The 20,836-nt window shown below is 39.6% G+C and overlaps 1 protein-coding gene across 4 annotated transcripts in view; it reads left to right on the plus strand.

Moving 5' to 3' along the window:
• Window positions 1–20,407, plus strand: part of sh3pxd2b (SH3 and PX domains 2B) — a 63,423-nt gene extending 43,016 nt beyond the window's left edge. Inside the window, exons 5-15 of one of the 4 annotated variants that reach the window (XM_074673055.1) lie at window positions 1,333–1,424; window positions 11,115–11,140; window positions 11,535–11,570; window positions 12,322–12,453; window positions 14,136–14,237; window positions 14,919–15,002; window positions 15,524–15,641; window positions 17,423–17,616; window positions 17,700–17,746; window positions 17,830–17,955; window positions 18,072–20,407. In XM_074673055.1, coding sequence (XP_074529156.1) covers window positions 1,333–1,424; window positions 11,115–11,140; window positions 11,535–11,570; window positions 12,322–12,453; window positions 14,136–14,237; window positions 14,919–15,002; window positions 15,524–15,641; window positions 17,423–17,616; window positions 17,700–17,746; window positions 17,830–17,955; window positions 18,072–19,574 — 2,460 coding nt within the window. In that variant the 3' untranslated portion in view covers window positions 19,575–20,407. The remainder of the gene's footprint in view (window positions 1–1,332; window positions 1,425–11,114; window positions 11,141–11,534; window positions 11,571–12,321; window positions 12,454–14,135; window positions 14,238–14,918; window positions 15,003–15,523; window positions 15,642–17,422; window positions 17,617–17,699; window positions 17,747–17,829; window positions 17,956–18,071) is intronic. The other 3 variants (XM_074673057.1, XM_074673056.1, XM_074673058.1) reach the window with 3 other exon arrangements.
• The last annotated feature ends 429 nt before the right edge of the window (window positions 20,408–20,836 follow it).

Raw genomic sequence — 20,836 nt, forward strand, 5'->3', positions numbered from 1 at the left:
CAGGAACGACTCAATGCATTTGCTTTGTACTGAAATATAAAACGAGTGAGACGATAACAATGAATATCAAAATCTAGGAGTAGCTCAATCCAAAAACAAACAAAATTGAGCAAAGAAAACCTCATACAAATTTAGTTTAGTAAAAAGATCAGTCTACCTTTGTGCACATTTTGCTGCGTTTACCAAACTAATCTGTTGTTATCCTCACTTACACACCTCGATGATGGCAAAAAAGAAATGTAGAAAACAGATCAAACATGTTCTGTTAATATAGTTCTATATAATATTTAACCCCTATGTTTGTTTACATTTTAAATATGGGATGAAACAAACAAATGTGAATATTTTTTTGGTTTTTGGAAAGACTATCGTGACCCTCCTAACAGTGTCACGGTCACCACTGTGAAATTATTACTCCCACAGAGATTAGATCTTACAGAAAGTCACGTGATCAAATGTTACTTCAGAAGTTAGAGGTAAAGTCTGCAGAAATTTCCGAAAAAAAAATCAAATATCAACTTTTACAGGAATAATCCTGCTCAATTGTCTCCTACAGGCTTCTATTCATGTGTGTCAGTGTCTGTGTCTGCCTCAAACCCCCTCCTCTGCCTGGATGTTGGTGTTTTGGTTGTATCAGGATGTTTCTGGGCAAAAAGGAGATGTGGTTACATCAGCCAATCACAGAGCACCCAGTGGGCAAGTGACTTCATGTGTTGGTGATTGCGAGTGAAAGAAGCTAATCCGAGCAGCTACGATAGCCGACGTAGCAAAGAGGAAGAAAAAACACAGCTGAAGTGAAACGAAACGCCAAATAGACAAACGAGGGTGAAGCTTGGCTCGACTTTTACTCGCTCTCAGGAACTTGGAGAGCAGTACACAACAAAAAAATAATGCGAGTTAGCTTTCTGCTAACCAACTTTGTGCTAAATGCCAGTGATTAGCTTGTGGTAACATGGTGGATTTTGGGCTAGTGGTTGTGTTTGAGTAGCTTTGGTCAGAGGCTGTAGGTGTGGGCTGCTGCTGGCACTGAGCCCAGGAGGAGGAGCTCAGTTTGGATGTAGGAGGTCAGTCGACATTGCTAGCTGGCTGCATCATTTTTAAAGTCATGAGCAAGAGAAGGAAGCGTATAAATGGCTGCTCCTTGGAGATGTAGATTTTTGTTTGTTTGGTATATCCAGAGTTGCTTCAAAAACCAAATGAAATGAAAAAAAATCAAACATTATAAATTAAAAATACATTCAACTTTTTCTTTTATGCTACAAAATTATCAAATATTAAATTGGTCAGTTTGCAAAAAACCTAAATTGTGTTTTTTTTTGTCTCTGCCTGCAGGCCCTCATCCAGCTCCCGGTCTACATCTCCCAGTGTGAGGAGGTCAGAGTGTTTTTTGAGACCAGACCAGAAGACCTCAACCCGCCTAAAGAGTAAGTGCCATGCACACCAGATTCAAACACACACACACACACACACACACACACACACACACACACACACACACACACACTTATATCCTCTCAGCTGATAAAACCTTCAGTCTCAAAAACAAAGAAAAAAAAAACAGCCACCATGTTTCTTTTACTGATGTCATGTCACGTCCTGCCAACATTTTCCTCCCAGCTGGTAATGACTGTTCACTTTACCCTCCAATGGACGTGATTTCATACTCTTACATGTCTTCCTGTTTGGCTTTTCAAACAGAAATGCTCATAATGGTCTTTTTTTCTGCTGAGTCAGCGTTTCGACATGTAGCTGCAGCAGCTTGCTGCATCCACCAGGCTCTGCACAGCTGAGTGTGTAAAGTGTGTGTGATCAGACCCGCCGTGTTGTCTCTTGTAAATCTCACTCGACACGTCAGCGTCGTACCCAGCGCTGACAGTTACAATGTGCCACAACTGAAACATCAGCAGCCAATAAATGCAGGCGTCCAACACACATGAGTACGTGTTGACGCAGACATCACACCTCACACAGGTCCTGGTTTCTCGTGTATTGGTTTTACGTTTGGCAGCACCTTCAGGGCCGTGGAGGTTACGGGTGGCTGGTTTCATAGAGGCCATAACGTAGCGCTCACAGTTTGACCCTGGAGATGGATTTTACACCAGCAGCTGTCAGCTGCAGTATTAGTTTTGACCTCTCTGTCATCACATACTCATGTGCAGCGCCGGGCATTGAGAAGTTGCCTCAGTCGGCAGGAAATTGAGTTGATAAGTGTAGTGATGTATGCTGGGAGTTCATGTCGGGCCAGCAGGAACTGAGCGCACAGAGAGAGGAGCTTGAAATGGAAGGATGTGGATAAAAAACATGAGTGTATCACGATGTCCCAATCTCTGTGTAAACATAATCATGTATTTATCGCAATCACTTTCTCTTTTTTTTGTTTCTTTTTTTTTGGAGCTGGGAGATTTTGCCTTTATTTGATAGGACAGCTGAAGAGAGACAGGAAATGTGGGGGCTAGAGAATGAGATAAGACATGGGCACCAAAGGGGCAGCAAATAGCTTTAGCTTGGAGTTGAACTAGCAACAGACGTGTGCTTGAACCAGCAAAGCTAATCCGGGATGTTTTGCAATTGTTTATGAAACAAAGTAAAATTAATTTATCTTTCTGAAATACAAAAGCAAAAAATAAACCATCAACAACAAGATTTGATAAATTCTACAATATTATTTTTTAATTTTGTAATTTTCTGTAAACACCAATGGAAGATGTCAGATTAGACGAGTCACTGTCCGGAGGCTTCATCCAGTAAAAAAAAATGAATCCTGTGTGGTTGTGCCAAAAGTTGCAGTTTGTTGACACTCCTCTCGAAGCTGGCAGCAGGAAGACCAGAATCCACGTACACACTGAGCCAAAAAGTAGACTTTACAGCATTAAATACTGTCAACATATAAACAATTATTACCTCTAGGCTAGGCCAACATGTTATGATGAACGTATCTTTATTTAACTATTACAATCACAGTAGAATACTGACTGATTGATTTAACTTTAAGCCTTGTAGACGTGTAACAATATTATCATGACTTTCCTTGAATAAAATCAGAGAACGGAACAAAACACTGCTGAACAACAGGCCTGGTATAAATAATAATCTGAAAATTAAATATGAATCCTCTCTTTTATGAATCTCACATAAAATAAAGTGCAGAAATGTGAATAAGACCAAATCCCTGGATCAACCAATGAAATATGAAAACATGTGGATTGCACTGTTTAGATGCACTTTAAAAATTTATTTATTTATTTATTTTTTAAATTGCATTCTGTTACATTGTGATGTGGGATAAAATTTGATTAATTGCTAGCCCTAACAAGAAGTGATAGATACTACTGTTAGGTTAAGTCCAAAAACTTGGACTTTCTTGAACTGGAACGTGGAACATGGAAGTAAAATGAAACTGTAGAAAAAAAAACCTTTATTTTCACAAGATCATCAAAAATTTGTCTAGAGGAGGCGCCAAAACTGACACAGAAATTCATTATGGAATACAGCAAATGGTTGAGGCCGGGAGTCAACCAAATGACCACTAGGGGTGCCAGTGATGTGAATAAGAGGTATGTCAACATCAGTTTGTTGACCACAGAGAAAGTTGGCAGCAGCTTAATATGTGAAGGAGAGAACAATGGGAATTCAGACAGCTTTACAAAAAAAAAAAACTTACGACAAGATGTTTCACTTTTACGAGCCAGAGCAGGAAACACTCTCCAGCACAGCTTGATTCAGACAGACTGACATCTGCTTCACCCAGGTGTGAGTGAATCTCCAGCCTCCTTGACATTTAGAGACACTAAATCTGTTGAGGCAAGGAAAACTGCAAAATGTCACTTCAGATCAATTTTTAATGCAGTAAGTCCTGATGGATCTGACCCCAAAACAAAGATGTTCTGAGTGAGTTTCATATTAGTGTTTTACTGAATGTTGAAGCTTGTTTTTCCTTCACCTTGAACCAGGAAGCCTGTTTAATTCCTGAAATGATTAAAAAGTCTATTAGGGACGTCTTCCACTCTCTGAGCAGGTGGGAGATTATGCTGAAGGGTAGTGAAGAGGACATCCTGCTCTTAGAGGCGCTGAGACGACATGCATCTGCCTGCCACGCTGTCACCTGAAATGTGGATGGATATGATGTCACTGTAAAGGATGTTGTCTGTTGCAGTCAGTTCATGGAGTTGGCTGTTTTAATAAAAAAAAGCATCCCTCTTTTTTACAAGCGTGATAACTGTGCTCTCTGTTTCTCTCCATAAAAAAAACAATGTCACATCTGTGTGTGATCAGGACACACACACTGTGTCCTTCCTCAGAGGACAGTGCCAAGGACACACACATCCTCGCTCCTCGTATGAAATCCTGAGCATGTGTGGAGTCATGCAGGAAGGAGAGGAGGGATGGCTTGAGGTGGATGAATATAGAAAAGACCTTGGTTTGTCTCTATTGAAATTGGATTACTGCTTTGTGCTGGTGCAGCCTGTTGTTTGGCCGATTGACAACGGGGTGGGTTGTACAGACACAGCGAGCCTCTGCGGGAGAAGATTTATCATGGGCTGTAAATCTGCAGCTCTGAGAGGAAAATCTTAGACTTTTCTCCTGAAGAGCAGGGCTTTAAGAGGAGAGGGGAAGGAGTGTTTTTAGGTAAGGAAGGAGATCAGAGAAGAAGAAACGTCAGGTGAGAAGGAACAAGGATATAACTTGATAAAAGATCAGAAAGCTGGATGGAGAAAAGGAAGAGATGCTCTTATACAACCAGGATAGAAGGAGAAAAGGGAAGGCAGGCTTTACTGTCTGGAGAACATTACTCACATCATGAATCAGGATCTGCTCATTCAACTTCTATAGGTAGTGTGTAGTACAGTCAGTGCACACAGGAGCTTCCCAGGGTTTTCAAAACTGACACAACAGGAAGTTTCTCACAGGAGCTTTGAAGCAGAGACTGTTACTAACAGTATTTGAGAATGACACAATAAAATGTGCATTATGGCTGGATAAACTGGGGTCTAAATTAGTGATAGACCAATATGGATTTTTTAGGGCCGATACTGATTATTAGTAGGCAAGGAGGCCCATTAACCGATATTTGAAGCAGATATTAATTTGCAGTCAAAGTGAAAATATTGGCATAAAAATTTTGAAAAAAAAAAATTCCACCACTTTACTGCAATCAAATGCCGTAATTGTCTGGAGAAACTGTCAGTGAGCAGAGCTGTTGCTTATGTTTACATTATTGGGTTCACAGTAACGTTACTTGTGAGTTACAGAGGACTGGAAGTTAATTACAATTCCGGGAGAGTCTGCTGCCTTAACTTACCTACGAAACATATACCTGCTATCCAGAGTTCCTCCTCTTGGCAAAACCTTTTTTCTATCTTTGTTGTGTGTGTGAGAGAAGCATGGGAGAGAGGCATGCACAAAGCTTTCGCTGCTGATTGGCTGTTACCCAAGCCATGGCTCTGCTTGTAACCAATCAGATGGTACTGTGGGTGGGACAGTGCTGGGGGCGGAGAAGTGACTGCGGACAGGGGCGCGGCTGCATCAAAGCCGAAAAAACGCAGTTTTAAATTGGTAACTTATCGACCATCAGACAACTAAAAATGCTGATGCCGATACGTCCCAAAATGCCAAAAATCGGCCTTTATAATCGGCCCTGCCGATGACCGGTCCATCTCTTAAGCTCTGGGGTAGTATCTGAAAACAGCCCTGCCTGGGGATAGTACTTTCCAGATGTGGGGTTGAACATTTCTGATTGGCGGAGCACCTTTACAGTTTTTACTTCCCCCTCCATCCACAATAAGATGACCCCCAGCTGTGAGGGACTTGGTTTAGTACCTCCTAACCAATGGTCAGCTCCCGGTGTTATAGTCTAACCTCTTGCGACCCAGTGTCCACATATGTGGACATTACATTTCTGCCTCTTAGACCCATGATCCTTCATTTTTTACAACTTTGACCTCTTAGCCACATTTAGGGACACTGCCCACATCATCTTTTGGTGAAATCACACCATTATACCTACTTTAGTGAAAAGAGCAAAATATTTAAGTTCGCTAAGACTACTACTGCTATACTTAAAAGGGCTTACTTATCCAAAATAGCAAGGTGAATTAAGAATTGCGCACCCGACAAAAGCTCGAGTCTTAAGAGGTTAAAGAGTGACCCTGTAAACTGGAGACTTTCAGCTGAACATGTCAGTGGAGATCCAGTTTACAACAGACGATGAAACACGAAAGTCGTCCTTGGCATCTTAGATTAGTTACATGTCAAAATGTTCTCATCAGAGAAGTATTAAATGATTATCTAAAGCCATTTGTGATGGATACATAACGTTTAAAGTTGACATGTTGCAACAGTTATTAATTATTTATCTATACATCACTGATCTGTTTTACAAACTTGATTGTTCCTGAAAATGTTTGACCAGGAACTAGAGATTCCTGAACCTTCTGGTTGAAAAACATCATCAGGATTAAGGATAGGTACTGATAAGATTTTATTGATACAAGTTCCCTTTTTGATTCTTCTCATCCATACCCTTATCAATTCCACCTGTGATTTTTCTCTGTACAAAAAAGTATCTTTACAGGTTTTGAATTTACCAGTTAATAAATTTGAAATTGGTTACTGGATCTAGATATCTCTGGATGTAATAGATGAAAATAAGTAAAAAGTGCACGTCATATGTTAGTGATGTACTGTTCTGCCATATGTTGTTGAGGTAGGCCATCTAGTGTCTCAAAGTGGTTATCGCAATGGTTTAAGTTGTTTGGAACCTTTCTGTAGTTATAAAGCCAGCCATGAGCCTGTACATACCTTTTCTTTCATTTGCCTGTGAGTATTTTGACAAACTTTCAGTTTTGTTTACAAAGAGTATTAGGATATGTTTCTGTTGTAAAACCGACGTTACACCGATGTATGCTAACTGCTAGCATATATGCAATTTCCTATTTATGTTAGCATGACGCTAGCTCAATTTTGTTTTTTATTGTTTTGGTAAACAAGGAGACTACCATTTTTAATTAACTGAATGTGAATCTTCTGTGGGGCAGTTATGTAAATTTCTCTGTGTGTTCAGTTCTTTAGTAAAACTTAAAGCAGAAAATCCTGAATCAGAATTGGTAAGGGAATCATTAACCATAAAGGGCTAATTATGTCAATAGGTTGAAACATTTCTTATTGATTCTCAACAGGAACAGGTTTTTGATTCCCATTCCTAATCAGGATAAAGTGAAAGAAAAAAAATCAGGTGAATGAAACAGGATTTATCTTTCAAAACAACATGTTTTGCATGGTTTGTGGCTTTGTGAATCTATTTACTCTGAAGGTTAAACCGCTGGTGTGTTAAAGTCAAAACATTGATTTGAGCAGGTCTGCAGGAGTCTTAGAGTAAATACTTCCTGTTTTAAAACATGACGTTAGTGCTGATTATGATTTCTAGAGTCCCATGACTCCGACAGATGACTCAAACATAAAAAAGTAGGAGGATTAATCTGATTTGATACAGTAAACCAGTTACAGTAAAATAATCACATTAAGAAGGGATCCAGGTCATTGGTGACGTTCTGTGCATTACCTGACCCCTGGTTCACCTTGGCTCAAAACAAGCAAACAGAAAACACACACACACACAGAAATTCCTGCGCGGTAATAATCCACAGCAGGGTTGGCGGGTTTTCTTTTTATAGTCCATTAATGAGAGCGCTTATGGGTAAAGATTTATCGAGACTAAAGCCTCCACAATTAACAGTTGTGCCGATCGAACGCTGCTTTATGTGGCTGAGAGCGTTCATGTTGATGCAGGGAAACAAACAAGCGATAGCTGCCAAGAAAACGATCAGGAGAGATGAAGGAGGGAGTGGAGTGGAAGATTTGAGATGGAAAAAAAGGAAGGCTGTAAAGCAAGAGAGTAATATTTAGATAACAAAGAGGAAGAGCGAAGGAGGGAGGGAAGGCGGTGAGGAGGGAGGAAAGCGCTGAGCATTAGGCATCATTGACTTTCCAGGGCATCTGGACATTGAATCAGCCCCTGACTGCTGCTGAGGAGTGATGGTCTATTTATCCAGCTAATGTCTAAACCAGACGCTGCAGATGCTGTATTGAATTTTACATCAGACTGGATTTCAGACATACAGAGTCTCTCTTTTCACACGGGCCTGACTCAGAGACAGAGACTCATCCTTTTCCTGTGAGTCTGCAACAAATGAATAAATCTGATTTCTGACCCTAATGTAGGCAATTACTGCGAGTTCATTGTTGGAGTAATTAGGGAAAGTGCCGGCAAATTCGAGAAACAACTGAAATGACTCAAAATCAGATCAGGGTGAATCGATTAAATGCTGTTTAGGAAGTTTAGCAGCGCCCCAGCTGAGCTAAAGAGCCACCGATTAAAACACGTTAAAAACTGATCCAAAAGTGAAAGAGTTTTTTAGAAGAGGTTGATTTAACGCAAAAGTTTGGAGCAGATTTCTCTGGAAAAGCTGCTTCAGTCACAAGATTCATCACTTCTTCACACACACACCGCCACCATCGTAAATATCAGTGAAGAGCCGAGTTCGATCCAAACATCTTCACCCTGAAAACTTGGCTCTGTCCTCTGATAACTGTTGAGTTTTCTCACTAATGATGTAAACAGGTATCAGTCACCTGTGTCAACACAAGCTCAGCCGGTGGGAAATACTAAAGACTGTCTTCTTCTTCAAAACACACAACCCATAATGCACTTTGGGTCTAAATTAGAAGAGAAATAAAACAGGAATTAGACAAATACTGGTCATTTACTTTGAAGAAAAAAGAAAGCCATCCCATTAATCATTCCCCGCCTTCTTTTACATCTTAAATGAACAATTCTTTGAAATGTTTTTACAAAATCATATTGTCAAACTTACTGATGTTGCAACCAGTGAAAACTGGGTCTCTGAGACACGATTTCAACCTGTTATTCACCAAATTTCAACAATAATCCCAGTCAGTGCTCACCAGGAAAAGTCAATGACTGATTTGTTTTAATTCCTGAGAAATAAAATTAGTTAACAGGAGCTGAATGTTGCTAAAATTGCAGATATACCAACACCAGACTCTGATTTTTACATTAAGAAACACGTGTTATGAGGGGTTTTTTTGCATATTAATTGACATTTCTATAAATATGCCAAAGTTAACCAAAGAGCTAGTTTCCATCTGTAGTTCCAGCCCAGATGTTAAAGTAGGAAACTTAAAAGCACAAGATAAGATAAAACCAAGCAAAGTAAAATGTATAGAGACTCAGTTATTAGAAATGAAATCACACCCTAATATCAGACATTACTAGGACCTGAATAAAAATACATGAGGTAAGTAACCATAGATATGAAGCATGTACAAGACAAACAGGAAACTACATTAAGTGAATTTTCAGATCATGCAAGGCGTGCAAAGAAATAGCAGAAAAACACAAAGTACAAAGAAGAGGTGTGAAAAGATATTAATATATAATAATATATTGCAATACTTTGACCTGTGAAAAGTATCAGTCCTTCAACTCTTAATATGGACATTTTTGTGAAAATAAAAATTCACATTTCAGGTGAGTTGGAAGTACAATACATCTGCTGCACCTCCACTGAGGTAGATGGCGCCGAAGAGCTTCTCTGCTGTTTGTTTACCATAAACTGTATAAAAAATAACAATCTCAAAGTATCTTCAATCCTCCATTCTTAAAGGATAGAATAGAATAGAACTATATTTTTTTATTGCAACAAGTGCAATGAAGTTGCAAAAGCTCTTCAGTCAGTGCAAAACAGTGTGAGGTGCAAAAATAAGTGAACTAAAGTAAAATAAGATACCAAATAGAAATAACATAAAAAAGATATATATATAATAAAGATAAGGTGCAGAGTAGAATACCAAAATATGATACAGTAAGTAATAAGAATAAGGTGCAAGAGGAGTGGAATGACATTGTTCAAAAAACGGTGCAAAATAGCTGCCATGTTCAGGTGCATTGATGACATGAGGTATGAGGTAATTGCTATATTGTAATTATTATGACGACCATGAGGTAGTGATTTTAGCCTTTGTTCATGACCCTCAACTTGATGATGAGGGTTTTGATGCTGTGAACATCAATGTTTTCTCTCTGTTATTGGGTCAGTTAGTTTAAAATCATTTAAGGTTTAATTATTACAGTGTTGTAGAATGATGAAATAATAATAAGAGTCATGTTTTGGGCAATATTTGTTTTTTTATGATTAACATTGGTTACACCAAGTGACATTTATCAGTTTCACCAACTTACCACATCTTTTCACCCAATGATTTCTTTGCAACATTAGTTTAATGTCACAGTTAAGTGAGAAACTTGTCACACTTTATGTTTTTAAGTTAAGTGTGTATATGAAACACTGCATCTGACTTCCTTTGTTGCAAACACAACAAAATAGAAAAGCTGTTTTCAATCTAATAGTTAACTGTGTAGAATATCTCAATGTATCAGAATATTGTGATATCATGATGTTAGCGTATCGTGAGGTTCTTGCCTATAGTCACCCCTGGTACAAAGCCCTGCAAGTCAGACACAGAGTACATCAAGTTATTATTAATAAAGGACACTGGACAGATCTAAATCAAAGTGTATGATTACTAAAGTGAAGCATGCAGAAGTGTGTTGAGCAGCATTACATTGTTCATAGTACAGTCAGGCAGTATACATGAAATTAGTATTGTAAAGGAAAGAAAAACAAAACAAAAAGAAGAATGTAGCAAAGCACAGGAGCACCACATACAGTAAGCACTAGCATGCAGCAGTTGTTTATACAACACAAGACAAATTCACAGAAGGCAGACACAAGGTGGGATGTTTAGTGCTGATAGATTTTATTGTTAATGAGCCACTGTTTCAAATAAGACCTGAATAACTGACATGTTTCATTAATGAGAGGTTTGGACAGAGAAGACTGACTGATTGAAAGTTCTTTTTCTGAGTCTCCTCTTTTGACTCCTCTCATGTGATGGGATTTTGTTCAAATTGTGTGATTTAACATTTTGTGACTCTTGAGGTGATGTCAAAAACAAATCACACTAATTTCTCCTCAGCTTTGGAAAGTGAAATAATAATTGCTTGATTTAACGTGATGATTTTGTCTTTTCAACAGGGAGCCAATCGGAAAGAAGAAGTCAGGTAAGACAGTTTTTTTTCTTTTGGGGCAGAAATAAGGTTGGCAGCCTTGTGTGTAAAGTTAATTTCAGGGAGATAAAAATACTTCTTGTTTTTGTCATTTTGCTGCTTTTACTCTCTGACCTCTTTCACTTTTCACTAGAGTGAAAAAATACTCTCTCCTATTCATCCAAAGTTCATGATGAGAAATATCTCCATCTAGTGGTCAAAAGCTTAATGACAGGTTAAAAGAAATGAATGTACACTCTGGATCATGAGTGTTTTCCAGGAGCCATCTTTGCCATGTCTCTCTGTTTCCTTATTTATCCTCTTTTTCTCCTCATTCATCTTTTTTCCTTTTGTTGCATCCATGACGTTTTTTTCAGTTCTCCTCTCTATTCGTTTTCCTCTCCATCAGGGATTGTGGAGCGAGCGACTACTTTCCTAAAGCGAGGTAGTAAACACTTGGTCGTGCTGTGTGTGTGAGCCAGCGGGTTGCTAGTGGCCTGTCCCCCCCCACCCACCCATCTGCTCCCCTGGCCTGGGCAGGTGGGGCTCTGTTGGAGGCTCGAGGCTTACTCTGATTTTATATTAACATTAAATAAAAAGAGGTGGAGCTCTTTAAACCCTGTGTGGGATGATCAGTTCAGTTTGTGTTTTAGATTAATTGAAGCCAGCATCATGTGACCTCTCTTGCGTTAGATGGGTTTTCTCCAGCTAGCTTGCTGCTAACACTGGTGGTGGGTCGTCTCGGTGTTGGTTTGTGTCTGTGTGGAAATCACGGCCATGTTTATGATTAATTTAACCGTCTACACTTCTCACTACTCCTCTGTTCACTCCTGTTGTTGAAGTCTCCTTTCTGTTCTCTGGTAGCTCATTGTTTCCCTTCACGCCACCTCTCCAATCACGTCCACTGCCTCCTCTGCTTCATGTCCGGGTGAATCTTCATGCTCTAGATAAGCCTCTGCTCGCATGATGAAGAAAAGTTTAGCAAAACTCCACAGATCATTTCAGATCATTTCTAAAATTGGCTTTTGGTGGAGTTCTCTAAGTTTTGAATATAACCTGACATTTGAATATGGCACAATGTGGTGTTAAGATCTGGAGTGGAGGCTTGTTTACATCACTGAGATTTCATCCTTCACCCACCTTAAGGAGCTGAATGAGCTCACTGAGCGTCTCCTCTGATCTGTCCTCCTCATCAGGAGACTCCACCGCAGCAGACCCGCTCCTCCTGGACCAGTATGTGGCAGTAACAGACTACGAGAAGCAGGAGAGCTCGGAGATCAGCCTGCATGTTGGTCAGGTGGTGGAGGTCATTGAGAAAAATGAGTCAGGTAGGTGTAAACACTGGAAATGAGAGCTGAGTTTCTTGAATGAATGAAAGGACTAGTTTTGTGATTTTTTTGAAATGTTGCCAAAATTTCCTGCACTTCTTGTACATAAAGGCTTCCCTTATGTTTGATGAATGATTAGGAGAATCTTTGAACAGCTCAGATATTAAACATTAAATAAATACGATTCATATATTCCAATAAGCATTTTAAACTAAATAACAGCGCACTGGTGTGACTCAGCAGCAGTTCTTTAAGTTTGTGACCAAAGTCCAATTCAGACCTAAGCCCTTTGATGTGATTTATCCACTATAACATTTATTACACTAACATACTACCACTATTAATACTACTAATTCTTTAGTTAATACTACTACTTCTACTACTAATACTTATAGTACATCCACTAAAACTACTTATTATAATAATTTAACTACAACTACTACTGCTACAACTTCTTTTACTACTGCAACTACTACTTCAACTACTTCTACTACTATGTCTGTGTTATGATTGCTTCTTTGAATACTACTGCTTCTCCAAACTAAAACTACTTCATCCACTGCTTTTGCGACTAATTTAACTACAACTACAACTACTTTGACTACAACTTACACAACTTTTTTGACTACTTGTACTTTTAATTCCTCTACTACTTCAACTTCTAATACAACTACAAGTACTCCTGCTATTACTTCTACTACTATTACTGCTACTAGTGCTTATAATACTTTCACTTTTACTACTAATAACAATAATTTTGCTACTTCTACTACTGCTGCTACTACTATCATCACTTCTTTGATTACAACTACCTCCCTGACAGGTACTACAACTACTTCTTCTACTACTTTTACTTCTTCTTTAACTACTACTTTGACTAGCACCACTACAACTTCTTCAACTACTACCTTTACTACTTCCTCTATTACTAGTTCTTTGACTACTTCTACATTACTACATTACTTCTACAACTACTACTACTACTTCTGCTACTACTTGCTCTACTTCTTCAACTACCGCTTCTCCTACTACGCCTTCTTCTACTACTACTTCTACTTTGACCACTTCTACTACTTTTCCTTTTATAACACTGACTACTACATCTTTTATTTCTGCTACTTCTACTACTACTTCTACTCCCTCTACTACTTCTACTTTTACTTCTTCCTCTACTACTTCTAGTAATACTACTTCTACTACCACCACTTTCACCACTTCTACTACTTCTTTGAATACTACTACTAATTTAAATATTGCTTCTTCTACTACTTCGACAACTACATCTTCTATTTCCGTTACTACTTCTACCTCCTCTTTTACTTCTTTTACTTCTACTATGACAGCTTCTCATACTACTCCCCCTTCTACTTCTACTACTTCTACTGCTACTTCTACTACTTCTACTACTTCTACTACTTCTTCTACTACTACTACGATAATCATAATAAAGATGATAACTGTCAGGTTTAGTAAAGTGCATTAAATGCTGCTTTAGACACTTCAGACAAATATAAATCACCTATACATAACGAAACTCTTGTTCCAGGCTCAAACTCTGACCTGTCTCTATATAAAAAAAAAAATACAAAATACACTTTTAGAAGTCATTAAAGCATTGAAAATTGTACAAAACAGGACTTTAAATACTTGTACATGACTGTATCTCTTCACTCCTTTTTCAGGGTGGTGGTTTGTCAGCTCTGAGGATGCTCAGGGCTGGGTCCCTGCTACCTGCCTGGAGGCTCAGGATGACCCTGATGACTTCACTATTCCAGGAGAAGAAGGTACATGAAGATTTCCAACTGTGCGTCAGATTTAGTGTCATCGAGGTGAAGGTTAGGAGGCTGTAAAACACAGATTCAACTTCAGGGTACTTTATGAGAACAGGATGACACCAAAGTTAAGCTCTGCTTTCAGCTGTTGTGACAAAAACCTCACAACATATTTTATGCTATTTGGTGATTTTCTGCAGTTAGAGAAAGTAAATGTAGTAAATGATCCCTAAATCTGTAAAAACAGTTTTCACCAAGTTTGTATTCTGCAGATGTGATTCCTTCAAAAACAGCAATCTGCATACGTTCAGGTTTTTAATTATAGACCACTTCATCAAATTACACGTCAGCTGTACCTTAAACTGAGATGAAGCCAGATGTCGATGCTAAAAGAGTGATAGCATAATGATAACGTACGATGCCCCCTGAGTGGAAGGACTGAACAGCCGATATGCAAATTACAAACCACATTTTAGTCTTGGCAGCGTCGAGGTCTGTGGGTTTAAAGTGGAAACTGTTCAAAGAGCAGGTCACTTCTCGAAGCCGACGTTAGTGTTTGAGTGTGTTTGAGTGACTAACACTGACAGATTTACTGAAATACTCCCAAAACTATTGAAGACTGAAAACATCCTCCAGATGGCGTGTGTAATGTTCACTTCCTGTTTTGCCTCACTTACTGTGCTGGGATGTCAGTGCCTCGGAGGTTCTGGTCACTGCCACGGCACATGGGTCGACGCAGAACTTTAGGGGATCTATTCAGCACAGGCTTTGGGCAAGGTGGAGCGCACGCCTTTTCTTCTCCCCCCTACTCCTAATGTGTGTGTGTGTGTGTGTGGGTGTTTGCACACATGCATACCACTGTGAGCATGTTTGTCCATGTGTGTGCATGATTTGTTTGTTTGCATGAAAGATCCAAGCATGGGAATTAAACCCTTGCATGCAGAGTGTGTATTGTTGTTTTCATAAAAATAAAAACTTTGTCTCAGTTCAGTTAATCAGCTTAAACATTAAATCAGAGGTTAAATCAGTTTTAAGTTGTGTCAGTTTGTCCTGTTTGTGGTCAGTATTTGTGTAGGTCGTACGTTTGTGTGTTCTGTGTGTGTATCTCTCATCTTCTCACTCCGTAAGTTGCTGCTCAAGCCTTGCCCCATTTCATCAGCCAGATTAAAGAAAACCAAAAACTCCCTGAACCATTTAAAGAAGTTAGATTTGAATCTCAGGGATTTATTTTGGCCTCTTTGTGGATCAATACATTTTCAAGTATGTTATTTAACGAAATGATCATTTTGTGACTCCAGAGGAGAAGTACTCAGTGATTTACCCGTACGCCGCCCGGGACCAGGATGAGATCGACCTGGAGAGAGGAATGATTGTGGAGGTGATTCAGAAGAATTTGGAGGGCTGGTGGAAAATCAGGTAATAAAAGCCGTTAACATGAATTCACTTTTCCTGATCAGGACTACTCATGTGTGTCTTCAGTTAGCTTTTGATTAATCCTATTGAAAAGTTTTAATTCTCTTTGCATCATAAGAGTAGAATGATAGGTCTGCTTTAAGAAGGTATAACATGGAAAAATCAAACCCAAAATAAGAAACAGCTTTGGCAGCACTAGGGTTACAAAATTCTGTTAATTTTCAAAGTTGGAAACTTTCCACGAGTATTTTCAGAAGTTGAAATTTTAAATGAATTGAATATGAATATAAATGAATTATCAGGGGAATTTCATATCATGAATAAAGGTATAGATATTTAATGTAACTGGTCTCTAAAAATTGAAAACATTTTGATTTGGGCTGGGAGGATATGCTATTCGTGCGATTCAATTCTTTAACGATATTTGGGGTGCCAATTCGATTTAAATTGCGGTTCTTCAATATTTCCGATTTTTAGTTTGCTTTTTCAACACCAAACCATGTGAAGTAGTTAAATGATTATTATAACGACTACAGACTATATCAGGAGCCACATTTTCCCATGAAAAAGGAACATCATGTGAGTCAGAGAGAAACATTTCGCCCTCTGCTGGAGAAAAATGGTATTTTTTTTAAACCAGTTTATGAACAAAGACTGAAATGAAGAATTTGAATTTAAAAAATATATATTTTGACAGAGAATCATGATTTTAATATTGCCACGTAAAAAAATCCTGATATGTTGTATAACAATTTTTTTCTCCTGCCCCTATTTTTGACAAGCATTTGTAACTTTCACTTTCCATCATCAAAACTGACCTTGACGGGACTTCCAGAGTCCAAATCCAGAATTTTGGTCTCTGTAGAAATGCTATGGGCTGGTGAAGTCAGTGACTGATGATGATTAAATGTGCTTGGAATAGTTTGCAAATGTGATACAGGGTTTTATTTATATTCAACCATGTTGTTGTAAAAAAGATCATTTTTGAAAACCTTATTTAGGTTAATACAAGAAAAAAATCCAAAATTTCTGAGCCAAAACTTCCCAGAAGTTTAAGAAAAATGTATTTAAGTTGATGGCAACAAAACCATGAAATTTTCTAATCTCAATTTTTCCATCTCTTAGAAACCACAGACAACACTTATTTATTTAAAGATGGGGAAGTTGTATTTACTCCAGATTCAAGGCAGCACTTTTAATTTTTTTTTAATAAAAAATTATCACAACAAATGTTTGTCAAAAACCAATTTTTCTGAAAATGGGAGGCTGACAAGTTAGAATATTTTACTGATGGTACAAACTCTTACCAATGTATGTTTCTGCATTAACTGTATTGAACAAGCTAAACTGTATAGGGAAGTAATTGTTGGATATTAAAATACTTGGTACAGCCTTTGTACTGGTCTCAGAGCTGCTGCATTAGTGAATTTTAAAAATTTAACTTTTATTTAACCAGGTTGGTCCAATTGAGATGAAAAACCTCTTATTCAAGAGAGACCTGGCCAAGACAGGCAGAAGCAAAAACACAAAGTTTCAGACAGGAAGCACAAAAAAGACAAAGCACAGTCAATAAAACCCGAGATTATGTATTAAAACCACGTTCTGGGAAATGTACAGTCACTGAAAATAGACTCAAACTATTAAGATCAAAAACGACTAAAACCAGCAGATACTTCTGTCAAAAGACTGAGACTAGATCTAAATTCTGACTTTGAGAATTTGATTTGTATTAGATTTTCTGTTCTCACCTGTAGCCATCGATGTTGCATTGTTTTGTCTCTCAGGTATCAGGGCCGTGAGGGCTGGGCCCCAGCCTCGTACCTGAAGAAGTCTGACATGCAGAGCCAGAAGCAGTCAGCAGGGGGAGCTGCTCACGCCAGCACCAACGACCTGGAGGGAGTCGCTAAACAGAACGCGGCCAAAGAAAACCGCGACAACAACCAGAAAGAAAACAGACTGTCCTTCTTTTCTGATAAAAGTGAGTTCCTTTAGGTCTGAACGTCTATGTTTGTGCACAACCCGTCACTTTCCTTGTTCGCCAAATGTCTTTTCCTTTCACAGAAGTGGGATTAAGGCACAGACCTCCTCCACGCAGAGATCTGACCATCGTAAGACTTTGAACCCTTGATCAACACTCTGGGAATTTAACGTCCAAAGAGAACGCAGGTTGATCTTTTTCTGTCTTTTTCAGCCTCGTGGGGCAAACCTGCCCAAGCCTCCTGTTCCTCCTCAGGTTGAGGAAGAGTTTTACACTATAGCCGACTTCCAGACCACCATTCCTGACGGTATTAGCTTCCAAGCTGGAGTCAAAGTCGAGGTGGGTCAGCGTTTTCTCGAGTCTTTCCTTGAAATGAAGAAAATACGTCAGCATCAGTTTATTTCTTTTGATAATCTGGAAGAAGTTAAACACAGGCGCTTCTTTGTTCCCATCAGGTGATTGAGAAGAACGCCAGTGGTTGGTGGTACATCCAGATCGATGAAAAAGAGGGCTGGGCCCCCGCCAACTTCATCGACAAATACAAGAAGACCAGTAACGCTCTGCGGCCCAACTTCCTGGCGCCCCTGCCCAACGAGATGGAGAAGCTGAGGCTGGAAGATGCTGGTTCTTCAAACGCTTCCGGCTCAGACGACAGCTGGTCCAAACCTTTACCAGATGAGCCCACACCAGCTCCTGAGTCCTGCGCCCGGCCTAAGCTCCGAGACTGGAAGTCCAGTGCCAGCAAGGGGGCCTCTGTCTTCTCTGGACCTTTACCCCCTGCTCCAGTTGCCCCACCAGCCGAGGAGAAACCAGCTCTGCCTCCTCGGAGGGAGTCCATCAATAAAAGCTTTGAGATAGAAGTAGCAGAGAAATCCAGGTCTGACCATTCCAAACCTTTGCCCCCAAAACCACCAGCTCCAGGGGTCATCATGCCACTGGTGCCACCCAAAGCTGCCCCCTTTAAGGTAGAGAAACCAGCAGAGTCCAAGAAAGAGGATAAGAGCAAAGCGCTCCACCTGAGGAACGAGATGGGACTCGAGTGTGGCCACAAGATCTCCGCTAAAGAGGTGAAGAAGTTCAATCTGAAACCGGTACCCAAACAGCCCCCAAAACCCAAACCTGAAGTACAGGAGGAGAAACCAGAAGCAGCTGGTCCAGCAGCATTCATGAAGGCAAAGCCAGTGGTCAGACCTAAACCTGTTCCCGCTGCGAAGCCGGATCCTCCTGCTGAGAACAAACTGGACATCACCAACCTGAGGAGCAAGCTCAGGCCGTCCAGACCTTCAGATCCCAGCTCTGAAGGGAACCAGCAGAACGGCACCTCAAACAGTCCCCAACCCGGTTCACCTGCCAGCTCCTCCCCAGTCCACATGCCGCCCCTCAACAACGGCAAGCACTGCGACGAGCCAAAACTGCCCCCCAAGCCTGTCAACGGTCACGGGCAGGAGAAACCAGCAGTGCCCCCGCACAAGGAGCCCCCTCAGAGACCCCCCGCCATGGCTCCCAGGAGACCCCCTCCTCCGAAGAAGGAGAACCCATCCAGCCCGACTGAGCCTAAACCGCCCCCGGCTCTGAAAGAAGCCCTGGAAGCTTCAAAGGCGCCTCCACCCCAACTCAACCGCCCCCCTCCCCCAAAACCCAAAGCGTTCGCTCAGCCCCCTCCGAGCAAAGAAGAACCCAAAGCCAACAAAGTCCCCATCCCTCCAAAACCCCAAGTGAAGAGCGAGAAGCCTGGCCCGCCCAAGGACAAGCTGCCCCCTTTGATCAAGGAGCCCAGTAAGGACGAGCTCTACCTGGCTGTGGCGGACTTTGAGGGCGACGAGAACACGGCCGGCTTCAAGGTGGGCACGGTGTTCGAGGTCCTGGAGAAGAACAGCAGCGGCTGGTGGTTCTGTAAAAATGTAGGAGAAGAAGCCGAGGGCTGGATCCCCTCGAACTACCTGAGCAAGAAACCGTGAAGACGCTCGTAAAACCATTCGCCATATGAGAGAAGAAAAGAGTCACGACTTCTTAGCGTAGTATCATTTTTTATTTATAGGTACCTTTTTTAATAGATCTGTTGTTTTTTTGTGATGTTTTGTTTTGATAAAAATATTCTACCTAAACTGAACCAGCAATAACACCTGGCCTCGTCGGGTCTTGTGATGTTTACTTTCTCGGTTTTATCAAAGTACATGAGATCTTAGGTGAGCAGACGCTAGAGCAGCAGTAGATATATCTCCACCCATGCCTTCTATTATACGGTGCCTCTATATTATATGCAAAGTGCTTCAGTGCTTAATATACTGTATGCAACTGTAGGCGTAGTCCTCGGTGGATTCTTCAAAACCTTTGAATCAACATCAACGATCGTCGCAAGAGAAAACTCTAGGGCAAGGGTCTTCAACGTGCGGCTCTTTGACTCCTTTGCAGTCGCTCCTTGTAGCTTTAAAGATAAATTTTATTTTTCTTACAGAGGGTATTGATGATTAAAGACATTGACACTAAATAAAATCCTGTGTTAACATTTAGTTGAACTAAATCTTCATCCCATCTGTCAATAAAGCCTGCCACCGCTCTACACCACCTCCTACAACATCAACAGCCCACCAACTTTCCATGCACCTGTGGCTAACCTCAAGTTTTACAGCCCTGGGAAGATAACTACATCTACAAAAAGACTAATCTGGAAGAAAATACAGATTTTAATTCTGTGTGAATGGATTCATTAAACTCACAACTTGCTTAAAATGAGGCAAGAAATTAGGATAAGTAAGAAAACAAATAATGGATTAAGTAATGTTAGCAATATATCACCAAGTATTCTTTTCAAAAAAATTAAATTTAACAAATTTCAAGTTTTTCAAACAAATTTTGCAATTTTTTTTTTACAGTTTTAACTTGACAATTTTTTTAAATTCCATTTTTTTAATTTTTGCAAATGTGTTTTTTTACTTGAAATTTAAGTTTTTTTAATTTTTTCAAATTTCAGTTTTTTAATTTTTTTAAATTTCATTTTTTTATTTTTTGCAGATTTATTTTTTTATTTTTGCAATTTTTTTTAACTTTTTTTATTTTTGCACATTTATTTTATTTATTTTGGCTTTTTTCATTTTTACAAAGTTGTAAAATGTAAAGAAAATCTTTTTGCAAATTTAATACATAAAAATCTTTGGGTTTTTTTTATTTATGATTTTTTTTTTCTTTTTAATTTTGGCAATTTTTTTTTTTTTCAAAATTG

Source organism: Halichoeres trimaculatus, unplaced genomic scaffold (assembly GCF_033239565.1).
Source record: "Halichoeres trimaculatus isolate MK-OKI-2021-1 unplaced genomic scaffold, fHalTri1.1 fHalTri1_scaffold_6, whole genome shotgun sequence".
Lineage (NCBI taxonomy): Eukaryota > Metazoa > Chordata > Actinopteri > Labriformes > Labridae > Halichoeres > Halichoeres trimaculatus.